The sequence below is a fragment of the Trichomycterus rosablanca genome, chromosome 12, assembly GCF_030014385.1.
Source record: "Trichomycterus rosablanca isolate fTriRos1 chromosome 12, fTriRos1.hap1, whole genome shotgun sequence".
Lineage (NCBI taxonomy): Eukaryota > Metazoa > Chordata > Actinopteri > Siluriformes > Trichomycteridae > Trichomycterus > Trichomycterus rosablanca.
The window spans coordinates 13,885,227-13,906,805 of record NC_085999.1 but is presented as its reverse complement, the minus strand read 5'-3'; the positions used below and the strand labels follow the sequence as shown (position 1 = coordinate 13,906,805).

The window sequence follows — 21,579 nt, the reverse complement described above, 5'->3', positions numbered from 1 at the left end:
CAACTCTGGTGTGCCTTATTCTCGCTGTTTAAGGAGCTTAGTGTAAACACTGCAGACCACTTTTGCATTTTTGGAAGCCATTGCTTGGGCCCAGAATCGGTTCCTCCATACATGCATACATACATATGTATATATATACAGTATATCCCCCGCCATATTCCTTACTCAGCCCAGCATCTACATTGTCTGTGATCCTCATCACCTCGTCACACTGTGTATGACCCTGGTATTGATTTTATATCATCTTATTAAAAATGGATTTTTTTGCATTATATTATGTCTGCAAGATGCTAAAGGCCTATGCTTTAGTTTTTTCTCTTTTTTCTAGACTTAACTACTGTAATGCTTTGATCATAGGCCTTTCACTGCAATTCAGCAATATATCAGAATGTGCAGCAGCATGAACATGCACTTTTATTTTTATTCTAATCACAGTATATCCATTTACTGCTATTGCATTGCATTTTCTTTTGTTTTGCATTTTTTAAATTTAGTTTTATTATTTATTTTTAATTTTTTTCTCTTCTTGCTTTGCTGTTTTACGTTGTATTATAAAACCTGTTGAGCTACATTTTAATTAAGGTGCTATATAAGTATTATTAGTATTACTATTATTATTATTATTATGCCAAGAGAGACATGCAATGTAAACACACAGTAGGTGTTATAGAGTGGTCAGCACATTGTGACGTGCTACATGTAACCCTGCACCTGTGATGTTGGAGAGTTGAACCCAGTCACAGGAGGATTAACCAGTGAGTGGAAAAGGTGCGACTGCATCACTGGAACAGAAACACTACAGTCCATCTTGCATCACTTGGTTTAGTATACATAACACTAATTTGGCTTTTTCCAAAGAGACCACAAGTACATCTGAACCAGAGAGTAATTATACTATTGATTTAAAAAAATAGGCAAAATAGTACGGAAGCAAATGATTTCGAATTAAGAAAAATGAATTTATATTGTGCGCTTGGGTGGCTCAACGGTAAATTAGGCTAGGCCACTACCACTGGGATCACAACTTAAATAAATCTTATTTTAAGTCTGCATGTCCTTTCCGTGTCTGAGTGGGTTTCCTCTGGAAGCTCCGGTTTCCTTTCACAGTCCAAAAACATGCAGTCAGATTAATTGGAGATACTAAAATTGCCCTACTGTGACCTCTCCGGGGTGTTTCCTCCCTTTCCCCCAGTGAACTGGACATTTACATTTCATTTACATGTTCAGCATTTAGCAGATGCTTTTATCCAAAGCGACTTACAGTATTGTGACAGTATATTGTCTAAGCAATTGAGGGTCAAGGGCCTTGCTTAAGGACCCAACAGTGTCAACCTGGCAGTGATTGGGCTTGATCCAGTGACCTCTTGATTACTAGTCCAGTTTGTTAACCGCTAAGCTACAACTGCCCGACTAAAGTTTACCATTAAATTACATTTACTGTTGTGGCATTTTAGCAGAAGCTTTTATCCAAAGAGACTTACAATGATGACTCAATACAGTTCGAGCAATCAAGAGTTAAGGGCTTTGTTCAGGGGCAACAGTGGCAACTAGGTAGCGGTTGTACTTGAACCAACACCCTTATGATTACTAGTCCAGTACCTTAACTGCTGGGCTACCGTTGTACTTGACCCACTGTGACCCTGAATAGGATAAAGTGGTGGTATAACAGACAATGAATAATAATAATAGTAATAATAATAATAGGATGGCACTGCACCTCACAGCAAGAAGGTCCTGGGTTCGATTCCTAGGTAGAGCGGTCCAGGTTCTTTATGTATGGAGTTTGCATGTTCTCCCTGGGTCTGTTTGGGTTTCCCCCAGGTTCAAGTGCTTCCCACAGTCCAAAGACATGCACTTAGGTTAATTGGAGTTGCAAAATTGCCCTGTATATAAGTGTGTGTGTGTGTGTGTTAGAGTGTGATTGCCCAGTGAATTGGACCCACCGCAACCCTAAATAGGATAAAGTTGTGGTAAAACAGACCATGAATAATAATAATAAGGAGCTGCAGCATTGAGTTTTTTCAAGTGAGTCATACAGAGTGTCATACAGCATAATATATAACCCTAGTATTTGAGCAATGAATAAATATCGTGTGGGAAATTAAATGATCAAATGACAAATCGGCTGCTTGTCTTGAGCATGACAAACACGAATGACTGAGACTGAGTCAGGTCTGAGTAAACAAAATACCATCAAGCCCATGACTAGCCGAAGATGAGAGACAGTGTCTTGAGCGTGAAAGTTATTATTGCTAAATAATAATCAAAATAATTAATTAATTATTAATAAAAAATACGAATAAAAAAAGAAAACTTTTTAGAAAGCATCTAGACAGAAATTGTGAATGAAAAAATTCAATAAAAGATTTAATAAGTTTATCTGTCAATAATTCATTAAGAAGTAATTAATGACTAGTGGTAGGACAAGTAACAACCAGAGTAAAAACAGACCACATTATCAACCATCCTGTCCTGTGTTGAACTGAATTTGTGCTGTATATTAATAAGCTGTATATCAATAAGCTATAACATTAAAACCACCTCCTTGTTTCTACACTCACTGGCCATTTTATCAGCTTCACTTACCATATAGAAGCACTTTGTAGTTCTACAATTACTGACTGTAGTCCATCTGTTTCTCTGTATGCTTTGTTAGCCCCCTTTCATGCTGTTCTTCAATGGCCAGGACCCCCACATGACCACTACAAAGCAGGTATTATTTGGGTGGTGGGTCAATCTCAGCACTGCAGTGACACTGACATGGTGGTGGTGTGTTAGTGTGTGTTGTGCTGGTATGAGTGGATCAGACACAGCAGCGCTGATGGAGTTTTTAAACACCTCACTGTCACTGCTGGACAAAAAATAGTCCACCAACCAAATATATCCAGCCAACAGCTCCCTGTGGGCAGCGTCCTGTGACCACTGATGAAGGTCTAGAAGATGACCAACTCAAATAGCAGCAAGCGATCAATCTACAGGGTGGACCAACAAGGTGTGTCTGATCCACTCATACCAGCACAACACACACTAACACACCACCACCATGTCAGTGTCACTGCAGTGCTGAGAATGATCCACCACCCAAATAATACCTGCTCTGTGGTGGTCCTGTGGGGGTCCTGACCATTGAAAAACAGGGTGAAAACTGGCTAAAAAGATATGTAGAAAAACAGATGGACTACAGTCAGTAATTGCAGAACTTCAAAGTGCTTCCATATGGTAAGTGGAGCTGATAAAATAGACAGTCTAGAAACGAGACGGTGGTTTATGTTATGGCTGACCGGTATATATCCACTTCTGACTAACACCAACCCCTCCGACACGTTGGCAGTAGCCGACAGCATCTTTTCACAAGGCGGGTTGATATGTAGATCAGCTTTGCGCAAGGAGAGGCACACCCTGATCACATTATCCCTCGTCTCTGTGCAGGCGCCATCAATCAGCCCAGCCTGCCGGTAGCAGAGTTGAGATTCGAACCGACGAGTTTGAGATGTCAGCTCTGGTGTGCTAGCCATATTACCATTGTGCCACCTAAGCGCCTAGTTTAGGTGCCTTACAGCACCAAGGTTATGAGGACCTGGGTTTGAACATTGCCACCTTCACTGTCTTTAAGGATAGCAGTATTTGTTTCTAAATAAATTTCTTTCTGGTTTTGATTGGCTACTTGAAGTTGCCCCTACTTGGAAGCGATTGGCGCTTGCATTTCCAGGTGACCATATTTTGAATGAAGCAGTTATTAAAGATAAAAGATTGAATAGATACATAAACAAACACCAGCTTTACCTGCTGTATTGTGTATTTCAGGCTTCGGCCATATATGACTATAGCATCACAGCCCACTCATCCTCCCACGACCCAGACGTTAACATTTACATTCACAGCATTTAGCAGACGCTTTTATCCAAAGCAGTCTAACAATTGTGACCAAACACAATGCAGGTTGAGGATAAAATGCCTTGATTAAGGAGCTGACTTTGGGAAACCGCCACGGTGGGCATGACCCATTGATCTTTTAATAATACCTTAACTGCTGAGCCACCACTGGTCTGATATAACATTTACATTTACAGCATTTAGCAGACACTTTTATCCAATTGTGATTGATACAGTGCAGGCAATTCAGTGTTAAGGGCCTCGCTCAGGAGCCAGCAGTGGGGCTTGAGCCAGCGACTTTATGATTACTGGTTCCAGTACCTTTAACACACTAATTATTTGCCCTTATAACACACAACACTTAAACTCATGTCAATATTTAATACATCCTTCTCTGTTTTCCATCCTTTTTCCATCTTTTTTTTAATGAATTGATGTCTTACAATGTGCTCTTTATTGCCGTGTGGCTGGTAGCCATCTAAAATCTGTTGTGTATCCTGCACAAGATTTGCTCTTTGCACAAGACAAAGACTTGTTTTGTGTTTTAAGAATGCTTCCATATGCCGGGTGTTTATAGAGGCTGTGCTTCCTGGATTGCCGCAGAATGATGATAAAAAATGAAAAGAGAGCTAGATTTGGTGTAAGCTGACAGAGTAAAGACAAAAATAAGGATTTATTTAGGTTGTAAACGGATAGACCGCCTCAGCGTTTACGAAGGGCTCAGAACAAAGAGCCGACTGTAACTGTTTGATGTGTTTGTTTATTGCAGAAGCCTCAGGGTGTGCTGTGTATGTTAGACGACGAGAGTCAATCTCTCAGGCCCTCTGAACTCAGCCTCTTCAAGAGAATGCAAACCCAAATCGACTCCACTGCCTCTGATGCCATCTCATTTACCACCAAAGATGGAAATGGAAACCCCCCACCTAAAGACCAGGGACCCTCTTTTATCGTCGCACACTATGCTGGAAAGGTAAACACCACATAGTATAGTTACTTTGCTGCCAAGTCTAGACCACTTTTGTTTTCAGGACAAATTGGTAGTTTGGAGTTAATCAGTACCACAATCCCATCTTGCCAAATCCAAACAAAGAACTTGAGTTTAATGTTTTTATTTCAAGTCAATGAGGCCCCATAGAACATCTGTAGAAGAGTCATTCATTGACTTATAAACCATCATGTTCTGTTTGGGGTCCCTGAGACCCAAGAGCCTCTTTAACAGCTCACAAAATGTCCTTAGTCTTTTGGGGGTCTCAGAGAACCATACATGATTTGAGGCAATAGATGTATACACTGATCAGCCATAACATTAAATCCACCTCCTTGTTTCTACACTCACTGTCCATTTTATCAGCTCCACTTACCATATAGAAGCACTTTGTAGTTCTACTGTACAATTACTGACTGTAGTCCATCTGTTTCTCTGCGTACTGCCTGTTTTCACCCTGTTCTTTAATGGTCAGGACCCCCACAGGACCACCACAGAGCAGGTATTATTTAGGTGGTGGATCATTCTCAGCCCTGCAGTGACACTGACATGGTGGTGGTGTGTTAGTGTGTGTTGTTCTGGTATGAGTGGATCAGACACAGCAGCGCTGCTGGAGTTTTTAAATACCGTGTCCACTCACTGTCCACTCTATTAGACACTCCTACCTAGTTGGTCCACCTTGTAGATATAAGGTCAGAGACGATCGCTCATCTATTGCTGCTGTTTGAGTTGGTCATCTTCTAGACCTTCATCAGTGGTCACAGAACGCTGCCCATGGGGCGCTGTTGGATGAATGTTTTTGGTTGGTGGACTATTCTCAGTCCAGCAGTGACAGTGAGGTGTTTAAAAACTCCATCAGCGCTGCTGTGTCTTACATTTTCAGCATTTTAGCAGACGCTTTTATCCAAAGCGACTTACAATTGTGACAATATACAGTCTAAGCAATTGAGGGTTAAGGGCCTTGCTCAAGGGCCCAACAGTTGCAACCTGGCAGAGGTGAGGCTTGAACCGGCAACTCTCTGATTACTAGTCCAGTACCTTAACCACTAGGCTACAGCTGCCCCTGTGTCTTGTTCACTCATACCAGCACAACACACACTAACACGCACCACCATGTCAGTGTCACTGCAGTGCTGAGAATGATCCACCACCTAAATAATACCTGCTCTGTAGTGGTCCTGTGGGGGTCCTGACCATTGAAGAACAGCATGAAAGGGGGCTAACAAAGCATGCAGAGAAACAGATGGACTACAGTCAGTAATTGTTGAACTACAAAGTGCTTCTATATGGTAAGTGGAGCTGATGAAATGGACAGTGAGAGTAGAAACAAGGAGGTGGTTTTAATGTTAGGGCTGATCGGTGTATGTTTTGATTTTGTTCTGTGTTTTTCTTGAGTAAAGTATCCTGCAACTGGGTTCATTCCTTTAACATCTTGCAGGTGCTGGGTTATATCTGGTGCATCATCAATATACAGTGGGGCCAAAAAGTATTTAGTCAGCCACTGATTGTGCAAGTTCTCCTACTTAGAAAGATGAGAGAGGTCTGTAATTTTCATCATAGGTACACTTCAACTATGAGAGACAAAATGAGAAAAAAAATCCAGGAAATCACATTGTAGGATTCTTAAAGAATTTATTCGTAAATTATGGTGGAAAATAAGTATTTGGTCACCCACAAACAAGCAAGATTTCTGGCTTTCCCAGACCTGTAACTTATTCTTTAAGAAGCTCTTCTGTCTTCCACTCGTTACCTGTATTAATGGCACCTGTTTGACCTCGTTATCTGTATAAAAGACACCTGTCCACAGCCTCAAACAGTCAGACTCCAAACTCAACCATGGCCAGGACCAAAGAGCTGTCGAAGGACACCAGGAAGAAAATTGTAGACCTGCACCAGGCTGGGAAGAGTGAATCTACAATAGGCAAGCAGGTTGGTGTGAATAAATCAACTGTGGGAACAATTGTAAGAAAATGGAAGACATACAAGGCCATTGATAATCTCCCTCGATCTGGGGCCCCACGCAAGATCTCATCCCGTGGGGTCAAAATGATCATGAGAACGGTGAGCAAAAATCTCAGAACTACACGGAGGGACCTGATGAATGACCTGCAGAGAGCTGGGACCAAAGTAACAAAGGCTACCATCAGTAACAAACTACGCAGAGAGGGACTCAAATCCTGCAGTGCCAGGCGTGTCCCCCTGCTTAAGCCAGTACATGTCCAGGCCCGTCTGAAGTTTGCCAGAGAGCATATGGATGATCCAGAAGAGGATTGGGAGAATATCATGTGGTCAGATGAAACCAAAATGGAACTTTTTGGTAAAAACTCAACTCGTCGTGTTTGGAGGAAGAAGAATGCTGAGTTGCATCCCAAGAACACCATACCTACTGTGAAGCATGGGGGTGGAAACATCATGCTTTGGGGCTGTTTTTCTGCAAAGGGGACAGGACAACTGATCCGTGTTAAGGGAAGAATGAACGGGGCCATGTATCGTGAGATTTTAAGCCAAAACCTCCTTCCATCAGTGAGAGCATTGAAGATGGAACGTGGCTGGGTCTTCCAGCATGACAATGATCCCAAACACACCGCTCGGGCAACCAAGGAGTGGCTCCGTAAAAAGCATTTCAAGGTCCTGGAGTGGCCTAGCCAGTCTCCAGACCTCAACCCCATAAAAAATTTGTGAAGGGAGTTGAAAGTCCGTGTTGCCCAGCGACAGCCCCAAAACATCACTGCTCTAGAGGAGATCTGCATGGAGGAATGGGTCAAAATACCAGCTACAGTGTGTGCAAACCTGGTGAAGACTTACAGGAAACGTTTGACCACTTTTGTTATTGACCAAATACTTATTTTCCACCATAATTTACAAATAAATTCTTTAAAAATCCTACAATGTGATTTCCTGGATTTTTTTTCTAATTTTGTCTCTCATAGTTGAAGTGTACCTATGATGAAAATTACAGACCTCTCTCATCTTTCTAAGTAGGAGAACTTGCACAATCAGTGGCTGACTAAATACTTTTTGGCCCCACTGTATAATTTATTATAATGCATACAGTATATATAATAATATAAATATAATGTTCTAAAGTACTCAAGAAGCCTTCTTCACAGTCTCAGAGCAAAAAAAAAAGCTAGAGTAGCCCTGCTAAATTTACGGTTTTGTCTTATTTTGCAGATGAGCTACGACTTGATGGGCTCGTTGGAGAGGAACCGGGAAGCTCTGCCCCTAAATATACTGTTTGTTCTAAAATGTAAGAGCTGTCTGTGTGCAAACCACAGGCCACCATGATCACTTCAGACAAATATAGATGAATGTGTCTGTAGCGCATGTTGTAGAACCATGCACACACTCCTTCCACACTTCTGCTTTTCCCGACTGTTTGCTATTCTGCTGCCAATGCCACATGCACATCACTTCCCACACAGGCTCCATTTAATTACTGACATGCTACCAGTTTACATGTTTATTTCTATCTTTTTTTCCTCTCTGGCACATACTCAACTGTGGTAAATCTTTTTTCTTTACTGTATTACCAAAAGCAATGTTATGCTGCTTAGAATAAATAATGTAACCCCCCCATGCCTTAACAGTATTATGTACATAGATTTAACCTCTTTTGTTTAAAAAATAGTGACAAAGAAGCACACATTAATGCCTGTGTGGACACATGCATATACACATACACCGATCAGCCATAACTTTAAAACCACCTCCTTGTTACTACACACACTGTCCATTTTATCAGTTCCACTTACCATATAGAAGCACTTTGTAGTTCTACAATTACTGACTGTAGTCCATCTGTTTCTCTGCATGCTTTGTTAGCCCCCTTTCATGCTGTTCTTCAATGGTCAGGACTCTCCCAGGACCACCACAGAGCAGGTATTATTTAGGTGTTGGATCATTCTCAGCACTGCAGTGACACTGGCATGGTGGTGGTGTGTTAGTGTGTGTTGTGCTGGTATGAGTGGATCAGACACAGCAGCGCTGCTGGAGTTTTTAAATACCGTGTCCACTTACTGTCCACTCTATTCGAATCTCCTACCTAGTTGGTCCACCTTGTAGATGTAAAGTCAGAGACGATCGCTCATCTATTGCTGCTGTTTGAATCGGTCATCTTCTAGACCTTCATCAGTGGCAGTGATGTGTTTAAAAACTCCAGCAGCGCTGCTGTGTCTTATCCACTCATACCAACACAACACACACTAACACACCACCACCATGTCAGTGTCACTGCAGTGCTGAGAATGACCCACCACCCAAATAATACCTACTCTGTAGTGGTCCTGGGGCAGTCCTGACCATTGAAGAACAGCATTAAAGGGGGCTAACAAAGCATGCAGAGAAACAGATGGACTACGGTCAGTAATTGTTGAACTACAAAGTTCTTCTGTATGGTAAGTGGAGCTGATAAAATGGACAGTGAGTGTAGAAACAAGGAGGTGGTTTTAATGTTATTGCTGATCAGTGTATATACACTATTGGTGGGCACCCCATAAGTTTATTAATTTATGTGTTTTAGACACACATATTGCTAACAGATATATAAAATCAATTATAGGAAGCAAATTCTTAAGACACTGTCTTGTTAAATGCTTTTCTAATGAAGTGGAGGCTGTTATAGCCGCAAGGGTAGGAGGGTCAGTTGTGTGTTAGTGCCCATTCGACCAAGGCCGGGGTTGAATTTTATATTTATGGCAGAATAGTGTACTCTCTCTCTCTCTCTCTCTCTCTCTCTCCCATATACTGTATATTTAGTCATGTTCATCTCCCAGGTGGTATAGTGGCTTGGTGGGTAGCACTGTTGCCCCACAGCAAAAAGGTTCTGGGTTTGATTTCAGGTGAAGCAGTCCCGGTCCTTTCTTAGTTCTCCCCTTGTCTGTGTAGGGGTTTAATCTAGGTGCTCCAGTTTCCTTCCACAGTCCAAAGACATGCAGTCAGGTCAACTGGAGATGCAAAATTGTCCAAGGTATTAGTGTGAGTGTGTTTGCCCTGTGATGGACTGGTGACCTTTTGCCAAGTGGTTTGGACCCTGGGTAGAATGAAGCAGTGGTAACTCCCTATTGCACTTCCAACCTTTGCTGGTGACCTGTCCAGGGTGTTTCCTACATTAGTGAGTTGGATAAAGCGGTGGTGAAACAAACAATGAATGAATATCAGCCAACAAGCCAGACAGTGGTAGATTTCTACACACTTGAATACACTATACTTTCTGTATATCTTTGTTTTGCCACCTCAACCAGACAGTAGGCATCACTCTTTCAGCAGCAAGTACTTGACTCCCTATCAGGCCTTTTCTCCAACAGACAAAACCAAATGTGTCTGTAGATTGCCTGAGTGGACCAATGTCACAGTCAAGACTCGAACCCGGGTATCTGTAATGATCGGGTGCTGCACCACTCAAGCACTATGTTTTGATTTCTTGTCAAAGAAAATGTATTTTTTTTCTGTTACAGCTTCACCACTCTTACAGTGACCACACAGTGCTTTCTGTCTGGTCAGCTGTGACTTTTTTTAGATTTGCCCTTTACTATGGCGAGACTGTGGTAAAAGTTTTATTTCTTGGTTACATTTCAATAACACAGAGAGATGAACTTTTTTTGAAATTATAGTAGTGTGCTTCAGTAGTTATTGTTGGTTGTTATCATTGATTTCACTCTCCTTATTTACAGCCTTCATTTCTATGTTTTCATGTATAGCACAGAAATGCAATTATTTTATAACTGTTAAACTTAGAAGAATGATAATGAAATATATTCATATACATGTGTAGAGTACAGTAAAATTAATCGCATATCTCAGCTTGATTGGAAGGTCAAAATATTATACTCCGCTCCTAAAGCAAATAGTGTTAAGAGCCTTGCTCAAGGTCTCCACAGTGGCTGCAAATAATAAAAGACACAGAGTTTCTTACATTTACTTTGACTTTTATTTGATTGCAGACAGGATGAAGCTGAGATAATTCATGTTTTATCTGTTCAACTTCATTTCATTTATTAATAAACATCCATTCCTGCATTTCAGGCCTGTAACACATTCCAAAAAAAGTTGGGACAGTAAAGCATTTACCACTTTGTGATGTTGCCATTCCTTTTCACCACACTTAAAAGACCTTTTGGCACCGAGGAGACCAAGTGATTTAGTGTTTCAGCTTTTATTTTGTCTCATTCTTCCTGCAAACACGCCTTAAGATGTGCAACAGTACGGGGTCGTTGTTGTCGCATTTGCCGTTTAAAAATTCTTCACACATTCTTTATTGGAGACAGGTCAAGACTGCAGGCAGGCCAGTCCAGTACCCGTACCCTCTTCTTCCGTAGCCATGCCTTTGTAATGTGTGCAGCAGGTGGTTTTGCACTGTCTTGTTGAAAAATGCATGGACGTCCCTGGAAAAGATGACCTCTTGAAGGCAGCATATGTTGCTCTAAGATCTCAATGTACTTGTCTGCATTAATGCTGCCATCACAGAAGTGTAAATGACCTTTGCCAAGGGCACTGACACAGCCCCATACCATGACAGACCCTGGCTTTTGGACTTGTTGCTGATATCAGTCTGGATGGTCCTTTTCGACTTTGGTCCGGAGGACACGGCGTCCATTTTTTCCAAAAAAGACCTGGAATGCTGATTCATCCGACCACAATAAACGTTTTCACTGTTGATGGTCCATCCTAGATGCCTCAGAGCCCATAGAAGTTGACGCCGCTTCTGGACATGGTTAACATAAGGCTTCTTTTTTGCACAGTAAAGTTTTAAGTGGAATTTGTGCATGTAACTCTGTATTGTGGTGCTTGACAAAGGTTTGCCAAAGTAATCCCTCACCCATGTGGTTATATCAGCTATTGTTGAGTGACGGTTCTTGATGCAGTGCCGTCTGAGGGATCGAAGATCACGCAGCTTAAGCTTGCGAACTTGGCCTTTATGCACTGAAATTCCTCCCGATTCCTTGAGTCGTTTAATGATATTATGCACTGTAGAGGGAGAAATATGCACCTGTTTGGAATCAAATCATTATTTAGTTTTTTTTACCCATTACCAAGTTTTAAATTGCCCCCATCCCAACTTTTTTTGGAATGTGTTAAAGGCCTGAAATGCAGGAATGGAGGTATATTAACAAATAAAATATAGTTGAGCAGATTAAACATGAAATATCTAGGGTTCAAACTGTAATGAACTCTGCATTTTTTTTATTTTATTAGCATTTTCCATACCCAACTTTTTCTTATTTGGGGTTGTAAATAGTAGTATGTTTAAGAGTTGGTGGTATTCATTGTAATTCAATAAACTTTTATTTTTACTGGGTAAAAGGAATCTTTTATTAGCAGAGTAAATAATACCTTTGCAATAAAACATATTCCAATGACAGTAAATTTATTGAGGTTAAGGTGGTTAGTCACACCCATTACTGGCAGGTGTTTAAAAATAATTACATAAAATAATTCACATAATTATGTTGTTTGTCTTATGTTCAAGACATGCTTTGACAAGTTTAGTGTAGATAAAGCTTAGCAGCCTGCATTAAGCCTGAGTTGAATTGAAGATCTATAAAATCTTGAAGAACATCTTTTCCAAGAACAAAAATATGTCTTAAAGATGTCTTAAAGTCTTAAAAATATGGCCGCCTTTATATTAATCCTCATGATTTTGAAATGCCCAACAAGCTCAAGGTCAGATGTCTTCATTTGTGTAGCCAAATAGGTAAATTAAAAAGAGTCTACTGTACATAAATACATGCAAAAATGTTCCACACATTTCTTAGAAGGCAAGTTCTTCGGTTTGGGCCCTTCCCTTGAGATTGAAGGTCATTTTGTATTGGCGTGTGTGTTGGACGTGAGGTTTAAGTGATGCCATTGTGTCATGACTGTGTATACACCAGGTGGCCAAAGGTATTTGGACACCTGGCCATGAGCTTTAAATGGTATTTAAATAGAGTGACCTCTATGTGATCTTTTGTGAAGGCTTCTCACAAGACTTTGACATATGCCCATTCAGTCAAAAGAGTGTTTGTATGGCTGGGCGCTGATGTTGGTCAAGAAAGCCTCAGGGCTCTGTGCAGGACACTGGACTTTCTTTAAACCAAGCTTTTCTTCATGTCTTTATAGACCTTGCTTTGTGCACAGGGGCACAGTCGTGTTGGGGCAGGAAATAGTCTTTCCTAAACTGTTGTTACAACCTAGCAGTTGTTGTGACTGAAACACATGAATTCAATAATTACAAGGGGTGTCCCAATACTTTTGTCCATATAGTGTATGTTTGTATACTTAGTAATGATTGCAGTCAGTTAGCTCTGGCTCTTGGTATAATTAGGCTCCAGATGTGTAATCTTTGTGTTTATTTTCTCTCTCCTTCTACGTTCTGTCATCTGTCTGAGTAGCCAGTGAGAACGTGCTTATCCATCGAATATTCCAGTGTAAGCTGACTCAGACAGGCTCCCTGGTGCCACCAAACCAGCGGCTGCAGCTACGCAGATCCAAAGGAGCACTCCACCTTTACATGTTGAACCCAGCCAACCCCTCCAGAGATGCTACAAAATACCTGGAGCTCAAAAAGGTACTTGTTTTGGAATCATTCTTTCTTTCTTTGAGTTGCCCTATAAATTGTAATCTAATTGATAATAACAAAAGCTTAATCACTGGACATCAATAACTGTGGTGAAATCAGGTAAGTAGTATAAAATATTGTCTAAGACTCTCAAAAAGAATTTCAGACATACAGTACTGTGCAAAAGCTTTAGTCAGGGGTGGAAAAATGCTGCAAAGTAAGAATGCTTTCAAAAATAGAAGCATTAGTAGTTTATTTTTGTCAATTAATCAAATGCACAGTGAACAAATGAACAAAAGGGAAATCTAAAACAAATCAATATTTGGTATGACCACCCTTTGCCTTCAAAGCAGAATCAGTTCTTCAGATTTGGACTTTGGTCTATGTTATTGGCATTAGGAAACATTGCTTACTGTGGTGAATTAAAATGTACATTTTCAGCATATGCTTTTATCCAAAGCGACTTGCAATTATGAGTGAATACAGTTCGAGCGATTGAGGGTTTAGGACCTTGCTCAGGGGCCCAACGGTGGTGGTGGTGAGGCTTTAACCGGCAACCTTATGATTACTAGTCCAGTATCTTAACCACTAAGCTGTGATAATATTTGTGATCTGCTTTCACCACCAAAGGTACACAAGCGATGCTAAATAAAGATTTGTGCTCATTAGCACTTATGCATTTCACCTGAGCTATGCATTCGGCTGAGTGCGGTGCTGATTGTTGTGCAAGAGGTAGATGGCTGCTGTAGCCTGTTTGCCTGTAATTCTGATTGTATTGGTCTGTTATTGTGTGTTGGTACATTGGTGGACCAAGTACTGTAGCTTATAAGCCACACTTGGTTACAATTCCACCTAGTGTTATTGCCTTATTTAGTAAGAATACTTGCTTACTTGCTTATTTTCATATTTTTAACCAATTAGTGTGTTAGTTTTGTTCTTGCTAATCTTCTTTCTAACACTGTATTGCACTTAACTGTGATGCGTTACAGCCTGGTATTACATCTTGCCTCAGACAATAGTATTTTCCCTTTAAACACTGAATTTTGTATTTTTTGGCTTCCCTTATGTTCTGATGCTATGTTGTTTACCATCTCCTTATATTTAGACATGTTTTCAACAGTTTCAAAAAACAAGAAGTAAAAACATGGATGATTTATATGGTTTTTCTATTTTTTAAGTGGTTGTGTCAAAAACAAAGTAAATGCTAAAGGATATTATTGTTATTTTTTAAGCAAATGTATGTCGCCAGCATATAACTGTAAAAAATACAAACATTTAATTAAAGAGTTTGTTGCTTGATGGCTTTATTATCCATCTAAAAAAAGAAAACGTAATATCTATCTATCTATCTATCTATCTATCTATCTATCTATCTGTCTCTATTATTAAATGTTACACAGCTCATTAGAATTAAAAACCATCTGTGTTAAAACTTTAAGCTTTATGTTACTTTCACCAAATGATGACTTCAGACCTTAATTTACAGTTTAATTTATTTAAAAAGAAACAGAAACTATATCAAATTGTACTAAGTATATAATTGGTTTTGTTGACTTAATATAATTATAATTAGGACAGCTTTTGAATACACATACATACACTGTAATTGATACTATTTTAAAATAAGGATATAGTGCAGGTAGACACACCAGTGTTTAGGGAAATCCCTGCCCTGCTTACTTAACCCATATCTGGTGTAAACACCGTTCAAGCCAAGACAACCTGCTGTATTTATATGGATCTGTTCTGTTTCAGTATGACTTGAAGCAACGTATGTGTTATTTAAGTATAAATATAGCCACATTATAGAACAAAAGGTTGAGGTCACACAAACAAGCCAGTATAAGTGGGTGGGCTAAAATGAGCAGCGCTGTATTACAGCTGAGGTGAGCTCCTGTATTTTTAGCTTATCAAGTGTGCAATAGGAAATGTGCTAAATTAGACCTTGCTACCACAATTACAGTCCTGTTGCTTTTTATTGATCCACTTCCTACTGCAATAGCAGCCCATTCATGGAAAACACCTCTTACCAGCTGAGTTTGCTCGGTTTGTCCGAGTCCTCTTTTAAATCTATTTCCTGCCTGTTTTGAAACATGAAAACCAGTGCTTGTCACTGACGCGCCAGGTGCAGCCCTGATTAATCCAATTTGTAGGATGCTTAACCAGGGTAGAACAATAGTGGGGCTTAAAAGCCACAAACTAAAAGGAAAAGAGGTGGGCAAAATAACGGAAACAAAGCAACAAATGAAAGACACGGAAACATCCACAGCCCACAACGGAGAAAGGGCATAAACAAAAAATAGCACAGAAATTAAAACTGGTGTCACAATATGGGAAGCTGATCAGAGCACCTGACACAGTTAAGCTGTCAACTCTTTCAGAGAGCACAGCAGTTGCCACTTTATCCTAAATACCGGTTGTGCTCATGCAGTACCATGGGAACCATTGGAAGGGAAAAAGCTAAATCAGGTCTGGTGTAGTTCAGGTAAACATGGCTGAGTGGAATAAAGACTTTTTTTTTTTTAGCAAAGGCTGATTTATAGTTTTGTGTTGGGGTTTGGGGTAACCCTAGCTCATAGAGGCTTGAAGAGTAATTTCAACTCAATGTTGCATGGATCTGTGGTGCTTTTCACCAAGGAAACTGATAGGTTTAGCCAGGTAGTGTATTCTATTGGGGCCAAGGAAAAACCTGTGTACTTGTATACTTTGTTTTTGAAATGGGATGTCCACCAAGCTCATGTTCAGTTGTACAAATACTAGTATATATATATATGTATGCAATGCTAGAGATCACACATGGTGACATTGTGCTGTGTCATTTTGCATTCTGCAGCTCATGAAGAAAAAAGGAGCTACATCATTCTGGCAGAAGCTGGAGCGCTGTGGCCCGGTCACTGTGGCAGTACAACTGAGAGTAAGTTATTTAATATGACTGACCATAAAGCAGATTTAAATCTCGTGATCTGTTTTAGGAGCACATTATTATTATTATTACTACATGTTTTGATATGATTTCCTGACAGAATTAGAAAAGGACAGCTCTTTTCTGGCATTAGTATTTTAGAGGTGCAGATTTAATGATCAAAGAGTAAATAATCTGCTTACCTTGCTGGCACTATTGGTGAAATGTTTTAAAATGAGTTTTGCTTCTGATGGGTTTTTTCTCTGTATACGTAAATACTAAATTAACAACATTTCTATATTAAATTAGGGCGGCACGGTGGCTTAGTGGGTAGCACTGTCGCCTCACAGCAAGAAGGTCCTGGGTTTGACCCCCAGGTAGGGTGGTCTGGGTCCTTTCTGTGTGTAGTTTGCATGTTCTCCCTGTGTCTGTATGGGTTTCCTCCCACAGCCCAAAGACAAAGTGAGGTGAATTGGAGATACAAAATTGTCTATGACTGTGTTTGACATTAAACTTGTGAACTACCTGTCCTGTCATGAATGTAACCAAAATGTGTAAATCATGACATTAAAATCCTAATAAATATATTAAATTAACAGCATTTTACGAACTGCTCTTTCTATATTTGGTATAATACCGTAGGCATTAACAAGTCCAAACATTATGCTTCATTTTACTGTAATCAAAAGCTAAAACTTAACAAAATGTGAAATGTCCGGTGGAATATTCACCTTCATTGGAATTCAAATTTGACATTTACCTGCATTTATAGTAAAAAGGCATTTCCTGTTGGGAACCATATTATATTGCATTTGCATTTTTTTTAAATTAAGAAAACAAATGTGTTCTTGAGCTATATTTGTTTATATTTATTATATTTTTATGCCACTTATGATCTAGTCGGGTGGCACAGCAGTAAATTACACTAGCCTACTACTGCTGAGATCCAAGGTTCGAATCTGTCACGAACGGGGGCTAAGGCAAGACAATGGGGCGGACACACACGCAGAGATGCAAACACTAAGAATTTATTAGTAACAAAAGCTAATCACAAGGGCTAGGAACATAGCTAGTAACGCAAGCTAAACACAAGAGCTAGTAACATAGCTGGTAACGAGAGCTAAACACAAGAGCTAATAACATAGCTAGTAACGTGAGCTAAACACAAGAGCTAGTAACATAGCTAGTAACGTGAGCTAAACACAAGAGCTAGTAACATAGCTAGTAACGCGAGCTAAACACAAGAGCTAGTAACATAGCTAGTAACGCGAGCTAAACACAAGAGCTAGTAACATAGCTAGTAACGCGAGCTAAACACAAAAGCTAGTAACATAGCTAGTAACGTGAGCTAAACACAAGAGCTAATAACATAGCTAGTAACGAGAGCTAAACACAAGAGCTTACAGAGCTTACAGAGCTTAACCGAGTCCTGACCAACTGTCCAAACATCAGAGCAGTTCAAATTAGGTCCCCTAGCAGTCCAACAAAGCAACATTATAACAAAACAGTTCCCCGTGTGTGTGCTCCAGTGCACCTCTTACATACAGGGCAGCTGGAGCCAATTAGTTAAAATGAACCAATCATGTGCTGGGGCGTGGCAGGAGACCTAGTGTGCTCATGGAGAGAGGGGCGTGGCACATCAAAGCACCAGAGCACACAGAGGCTTGGTGTGACATAACCCCCCCCTAAAGGCACTCCTCCTGGAGTGCCTAAAAAACACAAACCACAAGGAGGTCCTGGGCCCTGCGGGGCAAATTTAAAGTCATTAAGTTCATCTTGAGGCAGGCATGACATAAGTGCTGTAACGCCGGCTGCCGCCGGAAAACCAGCCAACAAGTTCTGAATGCAGAGTTCTGAAGCACCCTCTGGGGGTGCCGACTTAACAAGAGCGCCATCAGGGGGCGCCAACTCAGGAACAGGAGCGCCATTGGGGGGCGCCAACTCAGGAACAGGAGCGCCATTGGGGGGCGCCAACGAGGAAACAGGAGCGCCATCGGGGGGCGCCAACGAGGAAACAGGAGCGCCATCAGGGGGCGCCAACTCAGGAACAGGAGCGCCATCGGAGTGCGCCAACTCGGAAACAAAAACCAGCTGCGTGGAGCCTGGCGAAGAGGCTTCGGGAATCAGCTGCGTGGAGCCTGGCGAAGAGGCTTCGGGAGTCAGCTGCGTGGAGCCTGGCGAAGAGGCTTCGGGAGTCAGCTGCGTGGAGCCTGGCGAAGAGGCTTCGGGAGTCAGCTGCGTGGAGCCTGGCGAAGAGGCTTCGGGAGTCAGCTGCGTGGAGCCTGGCGAAGAGGCTTCGGGAGTCAGCTGCGTGGACCCTTGAGAAGAGGCGTCCGGAATCAGCTGCAAAAATCCTTGAGAAACTCCTTGAATCAGCTGCGAGGACCCTGGAGAGGCGTCCGAAGTCAACTGCGAAAACACTGGAGAAACATCACTCAGCTGCAAGGACCCTGGAGAGGCGTCTGAAGTCAACTGCGAAAACACTGGAGAAACATCATTAACCAGCTGCGAGGACCCTGGAGTGGCGTCCGGCATCAGCTGCGAAAACACTGGAGACAGTTCTTGAATCAGCTGCTTAGACCCTTGAGAGGTGTCTGGAATCAGCTGCTTGAACCCTGGAGGGACGTCGTGAATCAGCTGCTTGGAACCTGAAGATTCGTCTTGAATCAGTTGCTTGGGACCTGAAGATTCGTCTTGAATCAGTTGCTTGGAACCTGAAGATTCATCTTGAATCAGCTGCTTGAAACCTGAAGATTTGTCTTGAATCAGTTGTTTGGGGCCTGAAGATTCCTCTTGAATCAGTTGCTTGGAACCTGAAGATTCATCTTGAATCAGCTGCTTGAGACCTGAAGATTCGTCTTGAATCAGTTGCTTGGAACCTGAAGATTCATCTTGAATCAGCTGCTTGAGACCTGGTGGCGGCAGCAGCAGAGCTGAAGGAGAATTGTCTGTAGTAGCCTGTGGCTTGAACTCTGCAGGCTGGAACATAAAGCTTGGAACTTTGACAGGAAACAAAACTGGAGAGGACTTGGAACTGTTTGACTCTGTCTGGGTGGCAGGAGGGCCCGAGAACGTACAAACAGACCGTTTTGGAAACCCTGACCCGCAGACTTACTCCTAAAACCGAGCGAGACAGATGAACACGGAACAGGACTAGACAAACTAGAACTCCTGGAACCTGACTTGGAGACCGGACATACTTGGACAGACGGACTAGAAACAGGCAAGATCGATGGACTAATAGAATTAACTGGACTAGACACAGTGGCTGGACGAGTTTGAACTAGCGAACATGACCTGAACTGGACTGAACTCGACACTGGCGAACATGAAGCTACCCGAACGGGCAGGATACAGTCATAAACTTTCCTAGACAAAGATTCAGACTGACTAGAACTCAAGGAAACAGACGGAACCGGCAAAGGACTCACCCGAACTTGAGTACCTGAAACTGGAGCCGGTGAACAAACAAAAAGACCCCTGTAGCCCTTGGGGTCACTAAACAAATGATCCTGACTGGATCCTAACATGGCTGTGGGACAGTTACGAGCATTAGTAGCGGGCACTGGCACCCGGACCACATCAGCAGTGGGCACTGGGGAAAATTTAACATCCCCAGTGGGCACTGGATGCCGGGTATAAACTGCAATGGGCGCTTTGCTGCATGTAGCGTCTCCAATGGGCATGGGGAGGTCACGAGCATAGATAGCGGGCACTGGCACCCGGACCACATCAGCAGTGGGCACTGGGGGAAATTTAACATCCCCAGTGGGCACTGAATGCCGGGTATAAGCTGCAGTGGGCGCTTTGCTGCGTGAAAATTTTGCTCTCATGAGGCCCTCGAACACCTTAACCGAGTTCAGCAAAGCTCCCCTGTCAGACCACAGCTGCCAGGCCCACTCACGAGCGGCACCCCTCAGCCTGGACATCATAAATCGTACCTTGTCGATTTCAGCTGGCTGGGGGTCCAGAAGGTGCTGCAGGTAGAGCTGGCTCTGCAGAAGGAAGCCGTCGACAAATGAGTCGCTTCCATCATATGGAGCTGGCCTACTACGCGGTAGGGTCTGAGGAAACCTCATGGAGTTAAACTCCGGGAACACATAAACCAGATACATCTCGCTGTGTCCTTGCCGTGGGAACTGTTATGTCACGCACGGGGGCCTAAGGCAAGACAATGGGGCGGACACACACGCAGAGATGCAAACACTAAGAATTTATTAGTAACAAAAGCTAATCACAAGGGCTAGGAACATAGCTAGTAACGCAAGCTAAACACAAGAGCTTACAGAGTTTACAGAGCTTAACCGAGTCCTGACCAAATGTCCAAACCAAGGTAACATCAGAGCAGTTCAAATTAGGTCCCCTAGCAGTCCAACAAAGCAACATTATAACAAAACAGTTCCCCGTGTGTGTGCTCCAGTGCACCTCTTAAATACAGGGCAGCTGGAGCCAATTAGTTCAAATGAACCAATCATGTGCTGGGGCGTGGCAGGAGACCTAGTGTGCTCATGGAGAGAGGGGCGTGGCACATCAAAGCACCAGAGCACACAGAGGCTTGGTGTGACAGAATCCCTATCGGTGCCATCCCTAGCCAGTCTGGCGGCTATATACAGACATTACTGGCTGTGTCTGGGGAGATGTGGCCAAGCAATAGATTGGCATCTTATCCAGGGTGTGTTGCTGCGTTGTGCTCTGTGATCCCAAAGTAACCGGATCTGCCATGGCCCTGACCAGGATAAAACTGTGGTAAAACATGAAAACATAAATGGAATTACAGTGCATGTAGCCACAAATATGTAGGGCTTTTTAAGGTGTAAGAAGCATTTTGTCCAGAGCACAAGTGCTGAAACACATTTTGGTCCGACAACAAGCCAATCAATAAGCAAAATCCATAGATGTGAATAGGGGCTAAAGCAAAACACCATAGAGTTTTATAAAACCTCAAAAGAAAATCCTCTTTTTGTCATCTAATAGTATTCAAATATCCATTTTATGTTATCGTACATTTACTATGAATCAGATCAGAAAACGGCAGTGAATGCAGAACTGTTTGGTGTTCTGTTATGATGTTATGTTCATGATGTTATGTTATGCTAAAGCAATACATGCTTGATATTAATTAGTCTCAGGTTTGGAATATTTTCACAATAAAGTCTGAATTAGCTCAAAATAATAGTCAAGCCATCTGATTCATAAGCACATGAGTCACATCCTGAGTCGAGTGCCAAAATGAATCTAAATCAGACCACAAGGAACTTCACATAATTCGCTTACTGAATTATA

At 41.9% G+C, this 21,579-nt stretch overlaps 1 protein-coding gene across 2 annotated transcripts in view; it reads left to right on the top strand.

Moving 5' to 3' along the window:
* The window catches only part of myo16 (myosin XVI), a 313,223-nt gene that overhangs the window by 160,145 nt on the left and 131,499 nt on the right, over positions 1-21,579 (top strand). For both annotated transcript variants that reach the window (XM_063006388.1, XM_063006387.1), the window contains exons 23-26: positions 4,643-4,843; positions 8,033-8,108; positions 13,228-13,403; positions 16,228-16,308. In XM_063006388.1, the coding sequence (XP_062862458.1) occupies positions 4,643-4,843; positions 8,033-8,108; positions 13,228-13,403; positions 16,228-16,308 (534 nt within the window). The remainder of the gene's footprint in view (positions 1-4,642; positions 4,844-8,032; positions 8,109-13,227; positions 13,404-16,227; positions 16,309-21,579) is intronic.